This window comes from Schistocerca nitens, chromosome 5 (genome assembly GCF_023898315.1).
Source record: "Schistocerca nitens isolate TAMUIC-IGC-003100 chromosome 5, iqSchNite1.1, whole genome shotgun sequence".
Taxonomy (NCBI): Eukaryota; Metazoa; Arthropoda; class Insecta; order Orthoptera; family Acrididae; genus Schistocerca; species Schistocerca nitens.
Window position 1 is genome coordinate 828,353,498 of NC_064618.1, and position 18,216 is coordinate 828,371,713.

General features: G+C 42.8%; 1 protein-coding gene across 4 annotated transcripts in view; it reads left to right on the top strand.

Moving 5' to 3' along the window:
* The window catches only part of LOC126259335 (ras-specific guanine nucleotide-releasing factor RalGPS2), a 405,447-nt gene that overhangs the window by 239,098 nt on the left and 148,133 nt on the right, over window positions 1-18,216 (top strand). For 3 of the 4 annotated variants that reach the window (XM_049956041.1, XM_049956037.1, XM_049956038.1), the window contains one exon: window positions 14,386-14,473. Coding sequence is in view for 2 of the 4 variants with exons in the window: in XM_049956037.1 (XP_049811994.1) it covers window positions 14,386-14,473 (88 nt within the window). In the remaining 2 variants the exon portion in view is untranslated. Of the gene's footprint in view, window positions 1-14,385; window positions 14,474-15,547; window positions 15,690-18,216 lie in introns of those variants that run through there. The other variant, XM_049956040.1, reaches the window with a different exon arrangement.

Below are 18,216 nucleotides of genomic sequence, written 5' to 3' on the forward strand. Positions count from 1 at the left end.
CTCCGCAGCCGTCGTTAAGCCAGGTCACCTATGGCCCGTGTTGCACAACATGTGCCTTGGCGCCCGTTTTGTATAGAGCCATTTTGCGGTGCAAGGTATATGTACTTTACCATGGCGTTACACTTGTAGTTTATAAACTTGGTCATTACGGAAGTGCTTCCACCTGTGACCCGAAAGCCAACGAGCATGTCAGGTACTCGTAAATCGCTTCATTTACACATTGCGCCCATGACTGCACTGTTTTCTGCGTCCCCCCGACACGCTTTGTATAACCTCCACTGCTAGTGCTGTCACCTACCGTCTGTGAATGGTTATTGCACGCTGACGTCGAACATTGGCGGTGGTGACATGAATGTGACATGGGCCGTGTATAATCACAGCTTCGCGCAATAAATTTACTAACAGACTACAAGTCTCTAAAAAGTACTCTACGAATTGATCGTCGAAGATCATTAGTAAACTAATGCGGAGCATTTCACATCTAGCTGAGATTTTCTCAGTGAGAAAACGACATAACGAGAGTCAGTAGTACCGTCCATTGTTGGACTGGAGCTCGTAAACTACTGATTGTAAAAATCTGTAGGATTATTACACACGAAGCTGTAACAGGGCTGCAGAGCAGTGCGAGATGATTGTGTAAGTTGATCAGTCAATACTAGACGTGCCACTCCGATGGATGTGTGTGTATACCTTTCGGATGTGTGGCTAAACGAGTATAATTTAGCGAAAATGAAGTTTCGGAGTGTTGATGCGATAGGCTCGTGGCGATTTCCTGGACTGGACTTGGGCAGGTAGTTTTGATCAATGACAAGATGGACGTAAGTTTTCGACGATTGTGCCTGCAAGCTGAACCAGATCGGTAACAACTGTTCACTACGATTCACGAATAATGCAGACAAATTACACCTGCAGTTGCCCCAGAACTTAGTGGAAGGCCTTCCCCGAAAATTCACACTCTTATGGAAGCGTAAATAACTGCACTCTGTTAGTTGCTTGGTTGGCGTCTTTGGATCGCTCAAAAATTCTCGTCCGGAGACTTTCGCCCCCATTCTACAGCGAGAAATCAACAATATTACCTACACCTTTGCCCCTGCAATCGCAAAGGGTGACACAAGTACATCTTGTCAACTGTACACCTTCTCTGAGAAGGTCAGTGCCGAGGTGAGAGATTGGGGTTACAGAATCGAAAGGAGCCAATCAACATCGACCAGTAGTGACTGGTTCCTAGTCGCTTCCAGCTTCAGCTAACAGACGACGCTGTATTCAGTGTATTTAATTCTATGAATGAAGAACTGGCACGCAGCGTTTATGATCAGTGAAATGTTACGAGAATGGGGTATGAAATCGTTTTTATTGGCATTTTAGATGCGTTAAACATAGTGTTTTCTGCTCGCTAAAGTTGGTAGTGGCTGGAAAGCTCTCAATACCGATCAGTATCGTTCTGTTTCCATCAATTTAGATACTTCAGTGAGCCTGCATATACAGTAGAACGTGGCAGAACAACAGAAATATGACGCAAACTAACTTGCTCCCTTCCTCAAGCCACGGAATTCTTTGTTCAGTAGTTCGATGGATGAAAACACCTTCCATTTTACTCAGAGAAACTCGTGTTAACAGAATCCTTGTGAGAAGCAGTAGGCCATTATAACAAAGTAATCCCACATTTCGGTCCATAGCGATGTATTTTAAACGCAGGTTGAATAACAGCAGCAAGTATTTTTTCTGGATTGAATGAAAGTACTTCACTCGACTTTTAATTAGGATGAGGTGGTTGAGTAACTGCAGAAATACTTACCGCTTCGCCAAGTGGTGGTGGCGCGGTGAGAAACCAGACCTTGAAGCTTCACAAACTTACTTTCTTCAAGCAATTGTTCGCTCGCTTTTGTCAGACAGATGAGCTCAAGTGGGTGCTCGGCGGCGGAAGCTGGCCAGATGCCTCCTACCGCCGCGCCGGCAAGCTGTTCCCTCAGACAGTGCCGGTATTGTCTCGCACTACGTACCCTGAGTTCCACTGTGGACGGCAGCCTTGCGTAACTATGTTACGTCTTTCCCCACCTCTTAAACTAGGGACTCTATGCCCGTGAGAATTTCGCCTCTGTACCCTTAGCTTTTGTATAAGAGATACTGCTGAAGTATCTAGACAGAGCTGCAGAATTTTCAGAACTGTATATTAAAAAATACGAGGGGCGTTTGAAAAGTCAGTGCAAAGAGCGAGAGATGGCACCACCGGCGGTATCGAGGGCATGTTTGGTTAATAGCATCTTTGGAAAGAACGCACATCAAGTTTAGCCCATATTGGTCCATTTCTTTGTGTTTGGCGTTCGTGTGAAACAAGGAAGTCGAGTGATTGTCAAAAAATGGACGAAAATGAATTTCGTGTGTTGATTAAACATTACTTTATGAAAGGCAAAACGCCTCAGGAGACTAAAGAGAAGCTTGATAAACATTACGGTGACTCTGCACCTTCGATTAGAACTGTTTATAAGTGGTTTCAAAATTTTCGGAGTGGCCATATGGACACAAGTGATGCTGAACGTTCTGGACGCCCTGTGGAGGTTGTGACTCCAGAAATCCTTGATAAAATCCATGATATGCTCATGGAGTTAAGGTGCGTGAGATTGCTAGTGCTGTGGGCATCTCGAATGAACGGATACATAATATTTTGCATAAACATTTGGACATGAGAAAGCTATCCGCAAGATGGGTTCCGCGATTGCTCACGCTTGACCAAAAACGGAATCGTGTTAAGTGTTGCAAGGATTGTTTGCAGCTGTTCAGGAAGAATATTCAGGACTTCAAGCGTCGTTTCGTCACTGAGGATGAAACATGGATACGTTACTATACTTCTGAGACGCAACAACAATCTAAACAATGGGTTACCAAGGGAGAATCTGCACCAAAAAAGGCGGAGACTATTCCTTCGGCCGGAAAGGTTATGGCGACTGTCTTTTGGGATTCGCAAGGGATAATCCTCATCGAATTTCTGGAAAAGGGTAAAACTATTACAGGTGCATATTATTCATCGTTATTTGACTGTTTGAAAACCGAGCTGCAAGAAAAACGCCGGCGATTGGACAGCAAAAATGTCCTTTTTCATCACGACAATGCACCAACACACCTCAGCAGTTGTGGTCTCAAAATTATTGAAAATAGGATTCAAACTCGTTTCACATTCCCCCTATTCTCCAGACTTGGCTCCCTCGGACTACTGTTTGTTCCCCAATTTGAAGAAATGGCTGGCGGGACAAAGATTTTATTCAAACGAGGAGGCGATTGCAGCAACTACTAGCTATTTTGCAGACTTGGACAATTCCTATTATTCGGAAGGGATCAACAAATTAGAACAGCGTTGGACGAAGTGTAGAAGTCTAAAAGGAGACTATGTCGAAAAATAAGAGGTTTACCCCAAACACGTAAGTAGTTTTTATTTTTGCAAATACTTTTCAAACGCCCCTCGTACCTTCATGATTCAATACAGTAGTGGTACAGTCCATTAACTCTAGCTGTCGAAGGAAAGTAAGGAACGTTTGAATTTTTCTTGGACCAAGCGTACTGTAATCAAAGGTTTTGAGGAGGATACAACAGCAGAGGTCTGAAGAACTAGTACCTCTATGATATGATTGATTATTGCAAAATTTACTGAAGAGAACCGATTTAGAGTAATGGAATGGGAGAGATCTCTTGTAGGAACGCATTATACGTATTTGAGATTTTTCTTCTTTTTTTTTTTACCGTGGCCTGGGAAAGCATAGGTGAAATGCATTGCTCTTATGCTTTCTTATTAAAAGCCAGTGAGGTCTTTTGTCGAAGGCGGTTGGCAGCTGTTACACACTTGAATGCTCTTAGAGTGAAGTGAGACAGTGTAGGTGCGCACAGAAAGGTTGAGAAACACGCACAATGTCTTCTATCTGATAGGCATCGAATTTAATGTTGCCCTTGTTGCTGTTTCTGTACTCATCGGTTTTACAATTTTCTGCAACTGTTTTGTACATATTCGTAAAAGCGCCTTACTAATTAAAAATAAGGCGGGAGAAGAGGATTAACCCGCCACTGCTTTCATTTTTGGTTCCATTTTTAGTAATTTTGGTACCTAAATAGAACCTGTAAAAAAGAAAAATGCATTAGTATCTCAAGGAGTATCCTTAATGAAGACTTTATAATCATTGCTATCTCAGACTCTGTAGCATACGAATGAACACACACACTTCAAAGACATTTTTCTGCTCTGCGTAATGTTTAATAATGTGTCAAACTAGTAGGTGCAGGAATTCGCCCGTAACCCAGCAAAGCATAACCCTCGTTAAGTCAGCAAATGCATTAGGTGTTTGGTGGAAATTTTGTGGCATGTCACAGTGCTAAGGTAATTAATTGCATCTACTTTCGGAAAATATTTTGTAAGAGGCACATGGTTGTGAAAGCTGCTTTACTAGCTGTTCAATGGCGGACACACACACCATCACCACTGAGGAAAAAAGGTAGAATGCAACCGGAGCTAAACCTTCTACAGTGCCAAGACTACTAGTCAAAGCAAACTAGACAGAGTTTATCTTTCTGATGAGAAAGTTATTTTTTATACTTCGTTTTCCTTCTAACTCGCTGTTATTGGGAATTTGAATCCAGGTGTCAGCATACATCCCTAGTTTCAATTCGAAAACACCAGTTAAGGGCCATGATGAACTTCGTGATCCATCCGAAGTCCAGCAACTATCTCGTTTGTCATTATTTAAGATCGTCAACGGTCCAATAAGCAATGTGATGGTCTCATAACGTTTCATAGCTGTATTGTGGTGAAAATTATTCCCTCCAGTCACACACACACACACACACACACACACACACACACACAGCTTCACAGCGACTGGCGTACCTCGGCTAAGGGAGTGTATATTCGAAATCGAAGGTTTCTTCGCAAACTGGAGACACGCATAAACTTCAACAAAGTTATATCGCAGCTTAATTTCGTAGGAGCTCGCTGGACAATTTTGATTTCAAAGTATATCTCATAAATTAGCTCTTGTATGATTCCTAAGCTAGCGTTTTACTGGCTTTTTCTTTCAAGGAGGGCAGTCAGATGGCTCCAAGGAAAGTTGTTGGTTTATATTCAAATGCAAGAGGCGACATCGCAAGCTGCGTGTACCAGAAGAATTCTGACAAGCACTTTGAGGGCAAAGAATGAGGGATTGAAATGGACAGCAACAAGGAAAATACTGCAGATATAAGTTCTGTGACGTGCCCAGCAGTCACAAGGCGGAAACAGAAAATGTTCAGTTCGTGCTCCCGACAATAATAGGGCATTGTTACGTGTTCTGAGATTCTTTCGGAAAAAAACATGTTATGGAAACACAGATGCAAGAATTCACCGAATTACAGAGAAGACGACACTGAGAATGAAATAATGTTAAGTCCGTTGCAGACAGATTCCAAAGTATAGAAGATTCTGAACCTAGAGAAACTGTGCCCCGAGCACGGAAGTTTTGACAGAGTGATCACCACACAAGCTGATAGCTTTCCCAAACATTTGACATTGACAAATATTTCCGAAAGTAACCTCGTACGTGCCGTGTCCGTAACCATAGTCAGATCCTTTGCCACTAATCAATTAACCACTAGAATAGAATCGAGAAAACCAACAGCAAAACTAAAATCTAACTATTTCTCTGCCATGAAACTGTCTCGAACATATTGTTCGATCATGTGCTTAAAAGGGTACTGCAGAAGTTAACACCGTGTCAACTGGCAGTACATCATTTCATTTAACCATTTCGATGATTTCAGTAAGTATTAGTGAGGCGGAAATTCCCTTTCTGCTGTAGTTGACTGTAACAGGAAGCGAAGCGTATGAAGAATAGAAGTTGTTTTACGGGAGCGTTGCAAGGTTAGGGCGCCCACTGCCGGTGTACTTCTCTTGTTTTAGCATGCCGTCGACAGCGTTTGTTTCACATAAAGTATAAATGCTTTATTGTTGGACTAAGTGGAAAAACGACAAACGTAACTTTCGAAACGTTACTTAGCAAGGTGTCAAAAATAGACTATGTAATGACAGTCGCATCCATTTACCTGTTAAGTACTTATCTGTTGCATAATCAGGAGGCAATTTTACTTCTGTCTGAGCTACGAGGCGTTATGTCACACTGGAATCTACCACCATCCGTGTGTCGCATGACACAACGGCAGTGTTCGATCAGCAGCATGAACGCTTAAACGGCCCGTTGCATTTACGACAAAATCTGCATTAGACGGGAAACGAACCGCGTTTCAGAAAAAGTATTTCAGAGCACTTTCTAACCGACACACTACCAGGCTCGTCATAATGCTCAAATAAAAGTTTCGTTATCTCTGCTTTTAATTTGACATCTGTGGCGATATGACGCACGACTTGGCGTTCAATTTGACGCACGACTTGGTCTGTAATTTATTTGATTGTAATCTTGAGAATTCGTAATAAATTCATATCGCCTAATGGAACACATCGAGTAGCTATGACACAATACGAATTCCTAGACGAAGCGATAGCAGCAAGACAATAGAATGCGTTTATTTCAAGTTATTCCTCTTCCATAATACTCAAATTTCAGTTCGTATGCACTGTGACAACACAGTGAAAGTTTGCAAATAAAGTGTATCTTCACAAATACTGACAACGATGTTTTTGCGACTAAGCGCAAGGCGAGCTGTTTGCGATCCGCCACAGCCCGGTTCTTCGAAGCAAAATCCCAGGGAGCCGAAAGTGGGGCTAATGTTTCCAATTGAGAATATTTGTTAAGGGGAGTACCATTCTGTCATTTGCTTTACAACGACGGGAAACCATGGAGCAATGTTCATGTAAATAATTAAAATTGTACGTAGAAAGCACTTCCGAGGGCTAGACGGCGCCCTCTGCAGTAACGTGCTACATTTCTGTGCCGGACTATATAGAAAAAATTTAAATATTGTTTTTCTTAGTCTGCCAGCAGAATTGTCGGTGTTCCTGACGTGGTTTGCTGTACCGTGGAAGTGCATTTTTATGGGGTGTAATGCTTACCTAACACACAAAAAACACTGAAGAAAGGCGAACCTACGTGCAAAGCATACGTAGACTCAGGAAAAGCTTTTGATAATCTTGACTGTAATATGCTCTTCGGAAACATGAAGGTAGCAGGGATAAAATATAGCGAGTGAAAGGTTATCTACGACTTGAACAGAAGCAAGACTGCTGTTATAAGAGTCGAAGTCCAAGGAAGGGAAGCAAAAGTTGAGAGTGTTAGCGGTGAGCGAATTGTAAACGAAATGAAAGAGAAATTTGAAGAGTAAATCAAACATGAGGGAGAAAAAATTTAAAACAAAATGCCGTTTGTCGATGACATTTCTCCAGAGACGACAAAGGAATTGTGATATTAGTTGAACGGAATGGATAATGTCTTGGAAAGACGTTGTGAGATTAGTATCAACATATGTAAAGCAGTGGTAATGGAATGTACTTGCATTAAATCAGGCTTTGCCGAGGGAATTTGATGGGGTACTAACACACTAAAGGTAGTCGACGAATTTTGCTCCTTGGGTGGGAAAATACTGACACGATGCCCGAAGTATAGATGATGTAAAATGAAAACCGGAAGCAGCAACAAAAACGTTTCTGAAGATGAGAAATTGGTTGACATAGAATACAGATTTAAGATTTAGGAAGTATTTTTCTGAGGGTATTTGTGTGGCGTGTAGCATTCTACACAAGTGAAACATGGACAATAAACAGTCAGACAAGAAGAGAATGGAGGCTTTTGAAATGCGGTGCTACAGAGGAATGATGATAATTAGTTGTAGAGATCGGGTAACTTATGCGTGGGGTGTGAATCGAATTGGGGAGGAAGGCGCTTTATGACTGAACTTTACTAAAGGAAAGGATTTGTTTATAGGACACATCATGAGGCTTGAAGGAATAGCCAATTTGGTCATGTGGGGGGGGGGGGGAATGGGGGCAGAAAGAGAGCTGTTGAGGGAGACATGGAGACCATGGTAACGTGGGGGAGGGGGAGGGGGGAGAGAGAGAGTTGAAGGAGACGAAGGCTTGAGTTCAGTAAGCAGTAGACATGAAGAGGCTTGCACAAGATTGACTAGCATGGATCTGCGTCAGGAGGGCGACGACGTGAAAGGCGAGGGCCGAAGAGACGCACAGGGGGGACTCCACACCGCCATGCTAGAGTCGGAGTTTAATGAACAGTTTTAATTAAAAGCATTTCAGATCGCGATAAATTATCCCTGCACGCCACGTCCTCCGTTATCTGTACATTAACATGGTTCCATCATCCACTGAAGATTTCGGAATTTCATCGGACGAACTTTTATGAGTGAGGTACCTCCAGTAACCAATGAAGCCAAACTTCACTAGCGTAGTATGTTCTCTACGAGGACAAGAAGAAAATTGATTTAAAAGATATAGAGATTACAGTGTTTTATTTTTTCTTGTGTTGGTACATGCTGTGGGTAACATCAGTCAAGTATCAGACTGGTCTACCAAATATACTGACTGAAAACAAATAGCAACACTAAAAAAAATAATAATATAGAGTAATGAAATTTCGGTAATACATTGTCCAGGTAACATGTTTAAGTGATTAACATTGCAATATTACAGGTGAATGTAAGCGCAAATGTTGCATGCGGGTACATTAATAACCGGTGTAACCATCACAGTGTTGAATGCAAGCATACAAGCGTGCTTCCGTTGTATTACAGGTGTCGTAAATCAGTTTGTGGGGTGGAGTTCCGTGCCTGTTGCACTCGGTCGGTCAATACAGGGACCGTTAATGCTGATAGCGAATGACGCTGGAGTTGTCGCCTGATGGTGATCTACACGTGCTCGATTGGAGACATATGCTGATCGAGAAGCCGAGGCAGGCAACACGTCGACACTCTGTGGAGCACATTGCGTTACAACAGCGGTGTGCGGGCGAGCGAATGCTGTTCAGGAACGGCAGCGCAAGAAGTCGAATCACAAGATTGACGAACAAATTTGCAGTCAGGATGCATGGGATAACCACGAGTGTGCTCCTTGTGTCGTGCGAAATCGTACCGCAGACCATAACTCGAGGTTTAGGTGCGTCTAGCAAGCAGACAGTTCGGTTGCAGGCCCTCAACTGGCCTCTTCCTAACAAATACACGCCCATCACTGTCACCAAGGCAGAACCAGATTTCATTCCAAAACAAAACAGACCTGCACCCTGCCGGCCGAAGTGGCCGTGCGGTTAAAGGCGCTGCAGTCTGGAACCGCAAGACCGCTACGGTCGCAGGTTCGAATCCTGCCTCGGGCATGGATGTTTGTGATGTCCTTAGGTTAGATAGGTTTAAGTAGTTCTAAGTTCTAGGGGACTAATGACCTCAGCAGTTGAGTCCCATAGTGCTCAGAGCCATTTGAACCATTTTGAACCTGCACCCTGCCCTCAAGTGAGCTCTCGCTTGACACCAGTGAAGTCGCAAATGGCGGAGGTGTGGGGTCTACATCTACATCTATTCTCCGCAAGCCACCCAACGGTGTGTGGCGGAGGGCACTTTAAGTGCCACTGTCATTACCTCCCTTTCCTGTTCCAGTCGCGTATGGTTCGAGGGAAGAACGACTGCCGGAAAGCCTCCGTGCGCGCTCGCATATCTCTAATTTTACATTCGTGATCTCCTCGGGAAGCAATATACTCGATACCTCATCCAGAAACGCACTCTCTCGAAACCTGGACAGTAAGCTACACCGCGATGCAGAGCGCCTCTATTGCAGAGTCTGCCACTTCAGTTTGCTAAACATCTCCGTAACGCTATCACGCGTACCAAATAGCCCTGTGACGAAACGCGCCGCTCTTCTTTGGATCTTCTCTATCTCCTCTGTCAACCCGACCTGGTATGGATCCCACACTGATGGGCAATACTCAAGTATGGGTCAGTGGAATGCACACTAGAGGGCGTTTGGCTCGGACGTAACGTTGAAGTAACGAACTTGTAACAGTCCGTTGTGTCACTGTGGTGTCACGTGTTGCTCGAATTGCTGCTGCAAGATGCAGTGCATTGGACCGGAACCATACGCCCAACAATATGGTCTTCCCTCTCGGTAGTGCCACGTGGACGTCCGGAGCCCAGTCGCCTTGTGACTACATACTCGCGACCGCCACTGCTAGCAATCGCGTTCAGTGTCTACATTCCTGCCAAGTCTTCCTGCAGTATCGCAGAAGGAACGTCCAGTTTCTCGTAGAATATTACGCGACCGCGTTCAAACTCGCTGAACTGTTAATGGCGCCTTTGTCGCCTTAAAGGCATTCATGACAACGTTAGCTCACCACGTCCAATCTCAAAGGTAACCAATGCTCACGTCCGTTACAGCGCGTATTTAAAGCAAACCTGATTTGCGTCCTCATAGTGGCAGCACTAGCGCCACTCTTACGCGACTGGCGCGAAATTTGAAGAGACACCTTCTTTCAAGTGTGGGATCACATCTACCAGCTATCGTTTACGTCGCACAACTTCTTGTTATTGTGATTTTTTTTCCGTCAGTGTAGTTATTTAAAAAAGTTATGATGTATACGTGTTGTCCAGAAGGATAAACTGAAATAATGTGCCACCATGAATTGTTGTTGTTTGTTGTTGTGGTCTTCAGTCTTGAGACTAGTTTGATGCAGCTCTCCATGCTACTCTATCCTGTGCAAGATTCTTCATCTCCCAGTACCTACTGCAGCCTACATCCTTCTGAATGTGCTTAGTGTATTCATCTCTTGGTCTCCCTCTACGATTTTTACCCTCCACGCTGCCCTCCAATACTAAATTGGTGATCCCTCGATGTCTCAGAACATGTCCTACCAACCGATCCCTTCTCCTAGTCAAGTTGTGCCACAAACTTCTCTTCTCCCCAATCCTATTCAATACCTCCTCATTAGTTACGTGATCTACCCACCTTATCTTCAGCATTCTTCTGTAGCACCACATGTCAAAAGCTTCTATTCTCTTCTTGTCCAAACTAGTTATCGTCCACGTTTCACTTCCATACATGGCTACACTCCATACAAATACCTTCAGAAACGACTTCCTGACATTTAAATCTATACTCGATGTTAACAAATTTCTCTTCTTCAGAAACGCTTTCCTTGCTATTGCCAGTGTACATTTTATATCCTCTCTACTTCGACCATCATCAGTTATTTTGCTCCCCAAATAGCAAAACTCCTTTACTACTTTAAGTGTCTCATTTCCTAATCTAATACCCTCAGCATCACCCGACCTAATTCGACTACATTCCATCATCCTCGTTTTGCTTTTGTTGATGTTCATCTTATACCCTCCTTTCATGACACTGTCCATTCCGTTCAACTGCTCTTCCAAGTCCTTTGCTGTCTCTGACAGAATTATAATGTCATCGGCGAACCTCAAAGTTTTTATTTCTTCTCCTTGGATTTTAATACCTACTCCGAACTTTTCTTTTGTTTCCTTTGCTGCTTGCTCAATATACAGATTGAATCACATTGGGGAGAGGCTACAACCCTGTCTCACTCCCTTCCCAACCACTGCTTCCCTTTCATACCCCTTGACTCTTATAACTGCCATGTGCTTTCTGTACAAATTGTAAATACCCTTTCTCTCCCTGTATTTTACCCCTGCACCTTCATAATTTGAAAGAGAGTATTCCAGTCAACGTTGTCAAAAGCTTTCTCTAAGTCTACAAATGCTAGAAACGTAGGTTTGCCTTTCCTTAATCTTTCTTCTAAGATAAATCGTAAGGTCAGTATTGCCTCACGTGTTCCACCATTTCTACGGAATCCAAACTGATCTTCCCCGAGGTCGGCTTCTATCAGTTTTTCCATTCGTCTGTAAAGAATTCGCGTTAGTATTTTGCAGCTGTGACTTATTATACTGATCGGTAATTTTCACATTTGTCAGCACCTGCTTTCTTTGGGATTTGAATTATTATATCCTTTTTGAAGTATGAGGGTATTTCGCCTGTCTCATACATCTTGCTCACCAGATGGTAGGAGATTTGTCTGGACTGGCTCTCCCAAGGCTGTCAGTAGTTCTAATGGAATGTTGTCTACTCCCAGGGCCTTGTTTCGTCTTAGATCTTTCAGTGCTCTGTCAAACTCTTCACGCAGTATCATATCTCCCATTTCATCTTCATCTACATCCTCTTCCATTTCCATAATATTGTCCTCAAGAACGTCGCTCTTGCAGAGACCCTCTATATACTCCTTCCACCTTTCTGCTTTCCCTGCTTTGCTTAGAACTGGGTTTCCATCTGAGCTCTTGATATTCATGCAAGTGGTTCTCCTTTCTCCAAAGGTCTCTTTAATTTTCTTGTAGGCAGTATCTATCTAACCTGTAGTGAGATAAGCCTCTACATCCTTACATTTGTCCTCTAGCCATCCCTGCTTAGCCATTTTGCGCTTCCTGTCGATCTCATTTTTGAGACGTTTGTATTCCTTTTTGCCTGCTTCATTTACTGCATTTTTATATTTTCTCCTTTCATCAATTAAATTCAATATTTCTTCTGTTATCCAAGGGTTTGTACTAGCCCTCGTCTTTTTACCTACTTGATCCTCTGCTGCCTTCACTACTTCATCCCTCAGAGCTACCCATTCTTCTTCTACTGTATTTCTTTCCCCCATTCCTGTCAATTGTTCCCTTATGCTCTCCCTGAAACTTGTACAACGTCTGGTTTAGTCAGTTTATCCAGGTCCCATCTCCTTAAATTGTCACCTTTTAGCAGTTTCTTCAGTTTTAATCTATAGTTCATAACCAGTAATTTGTGGTCAGAGTGCACATCTGTCCCTGGAAATGTCTTACAATTTAAAACCTGGTTCCTAAATCTCTGTCTTACTATTATATAATCTATCTGATATAGTATCTCCAGGGATCTTCCATGTATACAACCTTCTTTCATGATCAAGTTATGCTTTGCGCAAAATTCTACCAGGCGGCTTCCTCTTTAATTTTTTAGCCCCAATCCATATTCATCTACTATGTTTCCTTCTCTCCCTTTTCCTACTACCGAATTTGTCACCCATGACTATTAAATTTTCGTCTCCCTTCACTACCTGAATAATTTCTTTTATCTCATCATACATTTCATCAATTTCTTCGTCATCTGCAGAGCTAGTTGGCATATAAACTTGTACTACTGTTGTAGGCGTGGGCTTTGTGTCTATCTTGGCCACAATAATGCGTTGACTATGCTGTTTGTAGTAGCTTACCCGTACTCCTATTTTTTTATTCATTATTAAACCTACTCCTGCATTACCCCTATTTGATTTTGTATTTATAACCCTGTATTCACCTGACCAAAAGTCTTGTTCCTCCTGCAACCGAACGTCACTAATTCCCACTACAACTAACTTTAACCTATCCATTTCCCTTTTTAAATTTTCTATCCTACATGCCCGATTAAGGGATCTGACATTCCATGCTCCGATCCGTAGAACGCCGGTATTCTTTCTCCTGATAACGACGTCCTCTTGAGTAGTCCCCGCCCGGAGATCCGAATGGGGGACTATTTTACCTCCGGAATATTTTACCCAAGAGGACACCATCATCATTTAATCATACGGTAAAGCTGCATGCCCTCCGGAAAAATTACGGCCGTAGTTTCCCCTTGCTTTCAGCCGTTCGCAGTGCCAGAACAGCAAGGCCATTTTGGTTAGTGTTACAAGGCCAGATCAGTCAATCATCCAAACTGGTGCCCCTGCAACTACTGAAAAGGCTGCTGCCCCTCTTCAGGAACCACACGTTTTTCTGGCCCCTCTACAGATACCCCTCCGTTTTGGTTGCATCTACGGTACGGCTATCTGTATCGTTGAGGCACGCAAGCCTCCCCACCAACGGCAAGGTCCATGGTTCATGGGGGACCATGAATTATTATTGTTATTTATGGCCGATAGTAATTGGAAGTAGAAGGAGGTTCTGAAAGACAAGGCTCTTTCTTTTTCAGTAGTTAAACTGACGACTTAGCTCAAATGGTGGAACACTGTATTCGTATGAACTCCCGCCCAAACTTTCTCAGATGAAAATGTCAAGAAAGGGCACAAAATGTTGTTGCACCACCGTCCATCAAACTCTTATGAAACAGCTGGTGCCATACGGATGTAACAAAGAAGACCATCACTTTTTAATTGCCCTCGTAGCGATTAATTCCGTCACAGCTTCTTAACAGTTCAAAAAATTCACTTGTCTATTATAAGAATCTACAATGCATGATTGATTGACAACACAAGTAAATAGTAGCGTGGTCCAGATGACTGGGAGGTGAGTAAATGTTTATTCCGTGTGTTAGTGCTGTTGGTCACTAAGATATATGTGTAACCATTTAATTATGTATTATTGTGTACTGCTGTTATTTCTGAATTGCTATGCGCAAATTAACTAATATTGTTTCATTTTTTCACTCATCAGGCCGCAGGAAGTCAAGTTGCAGCTTGGGCGGACGAAGTGCAGCCAAGAAACCATGTGGGAAGAAACAAACACAGCTGGAGGTTTCTAGGTACGTCATCAATTGTGTTAAACATTATGCAGCCTTGTTTGTTTCCTCACTGTCATTGCCTGTGTGTCGCTCTCGTACAACGCTGCGATTACATACCTTTAACGTTTTAGTTCTGCTATTTTTACAGTCGTTGAGTACTGCTCTTCATTGTTTTAAATGTATCTACTTCTAACGTGCGATGATTTTCCAAACAGCCTGTCTTCATTTTCTGTCAGCGGGAGGACACCAGTAGTTAGAGGTACTTGTTTCATTTTAAGTCGACTAATCTGTACTTCGCAAGACAAACTGTTGTGACATTGTAGGAGAATTTGTGTGTCCATATGCCTAATCTACGCATGTGCGGCGGATGTGAAATGGTCACCATATGTATTGTGCTGTCTAGGATCTAAATCCCTATTGTTGCCGCTGTTTTCTCTCTTTTTGTGGAAAGGCAGACGTTTAATCCTTAGGTGACCAGCACGATAATTACAAATCACCTTTTTAAAATTTCCACTAAATATAATACTCGTTCTTTCAGATTTATGATTTACAGGCGTTCTTACACATTGAGCTTTGTTTTGGCATGTTAAATAAACATTTTCTACTTCACACTCGATATGTTGGTGGAGTTAGTTTTTGATGACCACTTAGCAGCGCTGTATATCTACAGGCTTTCGTATAGGGATAGTGTGCAAAGTGGTAGTGCCATCTTTCAGTAGTCTCAGATTATTTTGTTCTGGAAATCATGCAACTTTTACGTGATAATGATTAGCAGAAGCTTTTCGGGATAAGTAGTCATCCCCATGTGACCCCTTTTCAGAGATCTTTGTATGACCTCTTCTAGTCCAGGGACATTAAAAAAAACCTGGACATTATGATGTAATACCTGCGTGTTGTTTTACTGCCCGCTACGCTCTGAGGACGCCCACCCCCTCCCAAACAATACTCCGCTGCCCGTTTGGCTCGTCCGGCCAAACTGAGTGTCCCACGGGCGTCACGCTTTTCCGAAGCGCGGTGCTGCGCATGCGCCGCCCGGGCTGCCTGTGATTACCCAGAAAACCGGCGGCGGCGCGGCGGTTTGGCGTCGTGAACCACATGTCGCTGGCTGAGCAGTTGCCGCTGGATTCGCGAGTGGGTAGCACGTGTAGGGTCTTCATACACACGAGGAGCGACAACCGGCCGTAAACATTGCGAACTGCGCGCACCGCCTTTTCTTCCTCAGCAGTTGTCTGCCCCGGTAAGTCTCGACATGACTGTGCCGATTTTGTGTGTACGTGCTACTTGACATCTCGCTTCGTGGTTAAATACATTTTTTTTTCTTTTTGCTTCCATTAAATTGAGCATCCTGAGCGAGATACTGAACACTTCAATCAAGAATACTAAAACTTAAATCCGTCACAAGTCATTGTTGGTACAGTGGTTTCAGTTTTGAAAGAAAGCCGTATAAAACGCTTTAATTGATCTTGTAAAGATTGCTGCTGCAGTAGGCACTTGTTGGCGGGAAGCCCCATCAGTAAATGCCTAGCAATTTGGTATGTCAGTGTGAGGTTTCCTCTGGCGCTTCACGAAGCCCATAAAGCGCGGGCTGAACATTTAGTACTGGAAATATTCGGATATAAACAACGCATTTGTGCGTTGGTAGTAAATGTACAGATGTTGGTCAATTTTAGAGGCAGATCAATAATCCAAACGAAACTAAGTGTTATCACAGAGACGTGCTGCAAATTTTTTTTAAACTTTCCAGGCAACATGTTTATTCATAAATTAACAATATGACTTGTCTCAGCAGTGTTGCCGCTGCAGCAATAACAGCTCTTTGTAGGAGCGAGAATTGTGGGAACTTCTTGGCACAAAACATACGCGTTGATCACACACACACACACACACACACGCTCTCTCTGCAGATTTCGGGATGTTCTGTCACGTAATAATTTCAGGTGAGCGCCGTACAGGATGTCCCAGGAGAAATAGTACTGTAATCTTTTCCACTTAAATCGTGCTCATAGCTGTAAGATACGCGTTTTAGAGACCATGTTTACACTTTTTTTCTTCGAATGATCGTTCCTCTCATATCCTGAATGTTGACACGCTGCATGTTAGGTTTATTTTGAAACTGAAAGCTTATTTACGTTATTATTTTATCAGCAGGGGAGCATCATTTTCATACCATTTCCAAAACATTTCCATTCGCCAAATATTTGTGAGATGTCCGTTTGATATTGTAATTTTTGTTCAGTTTATGGAAAGGTAAAAATAGTCTTGAAACTGACCGAAAGGCTCTTAAGCTTTGTATTATACGACCATTTATTTATTAGCTCCTGTCTGATGAATTTCTTTAGTACTAATGTTAATACAGGACTTTCTTTTTTTTTGTGGAGTTCGATTAGTTTAATCTTGTTTCTCAGTGCGACTCTGATGTATTAGCTACTCGCAAACTGTTCGATAAAGCAAATTGTTCTAATTACATATTAGTCTGACTCACATTATCTATTTCAGTAAATTAGCTGCTCATTTACTATTTGTAATGGATTTGCAGCAACATTCATTGAACTTCGGAATCGAAGTGATGATGAAAAGTGTAGGTGTAGGGTAGGTACGTGAGTGTCTTTCTTCTTACCCTCTAGTTTTACGTTTACGGAAAAATAAACGGGAACAGCATTTGTCGAAGGACGGCGTTTTGGAACCAAAATGTATTAAAGGCTTGTGAGGCTGAGTGTGACGCTAACTTAGTACTCCTGACTTTAAAGAGGCAACATAGTTTTCCAGTGCTCGAGTCTGTGTGGTAATAGCCACTGTCTGTCTGTCTGCTTGGGAAAATTGGAAGTCATTACCAGCTGAAGAGGGAACTTTATTAGAGCACAGTTGTGTAATTAGTGTCTGCGAGGCATTCGTCACGTCCGGATTTCACTGTGATTTTGATGTAACGAGCGGTGGTGGATGGCCAGGAGTCTCGTCTGATTTCTACTGCGAACACAGCTTTCTTTTTTCTGTATCACAGTCAGCTGCACTACCTGCTGACACTTAGAGAGGCAGTTCTAACTTGTGAATGTGATGTTCAAGAAGTGTACGATAAGTTTTCGTTACGAACGTGCTTTCATAATGGAATTTTTGGCTATGCATTTTCATTGTATTCAAAGAGAATATTCCAAACACAGTGATTTGTCTTTTTTTTTGCAAAATCATTTCGGGGGAATTTTGAGATGATTCCTTAAAACAGACTTTCCTTTATCAAAGTCGTGTGCAAATGATCTGGCACTCAGTGTTCATTAAGGTCAACATTCACGGGACGTGTAAATCGTAACTTAAATTCCTGGTGTTTTGCGTTTATTAAGAAAACGCGTACTCGGTAGTTCCTCAAACTGAGGACATCCAAGGAAAGAAGCTTTTGTTCTGTCTCGTCGATGACCAGGTCATTGTAGTGGAAATTAATATGGGACGTGTGCACTCTTTGCGTTTATGATAGCTTGAACTACGCCGGGGAAATTTTCAATGAGATGTCGGCCTGTGTATGGAGGAATTATAGCCCATTCTTCCTCAAAAGCCGAAACCATGTTGGACGTTGGGTCTGGAGCGGTCGACGTTCCGATTCATTCCAGAGGTGTTACATTGAATTCAGATCAGGTCTCTTGGCAGACTAGTCCGTTCAGGAATGTTACTGTCCACAAATCATCGCCTCACAGATGCTGCTTTATGGCAGAGTGCATTTTCATGCTGAAACAATCTATCGTCGTTTTCGAACTGTACCCCTACTGTACACAGTAGAC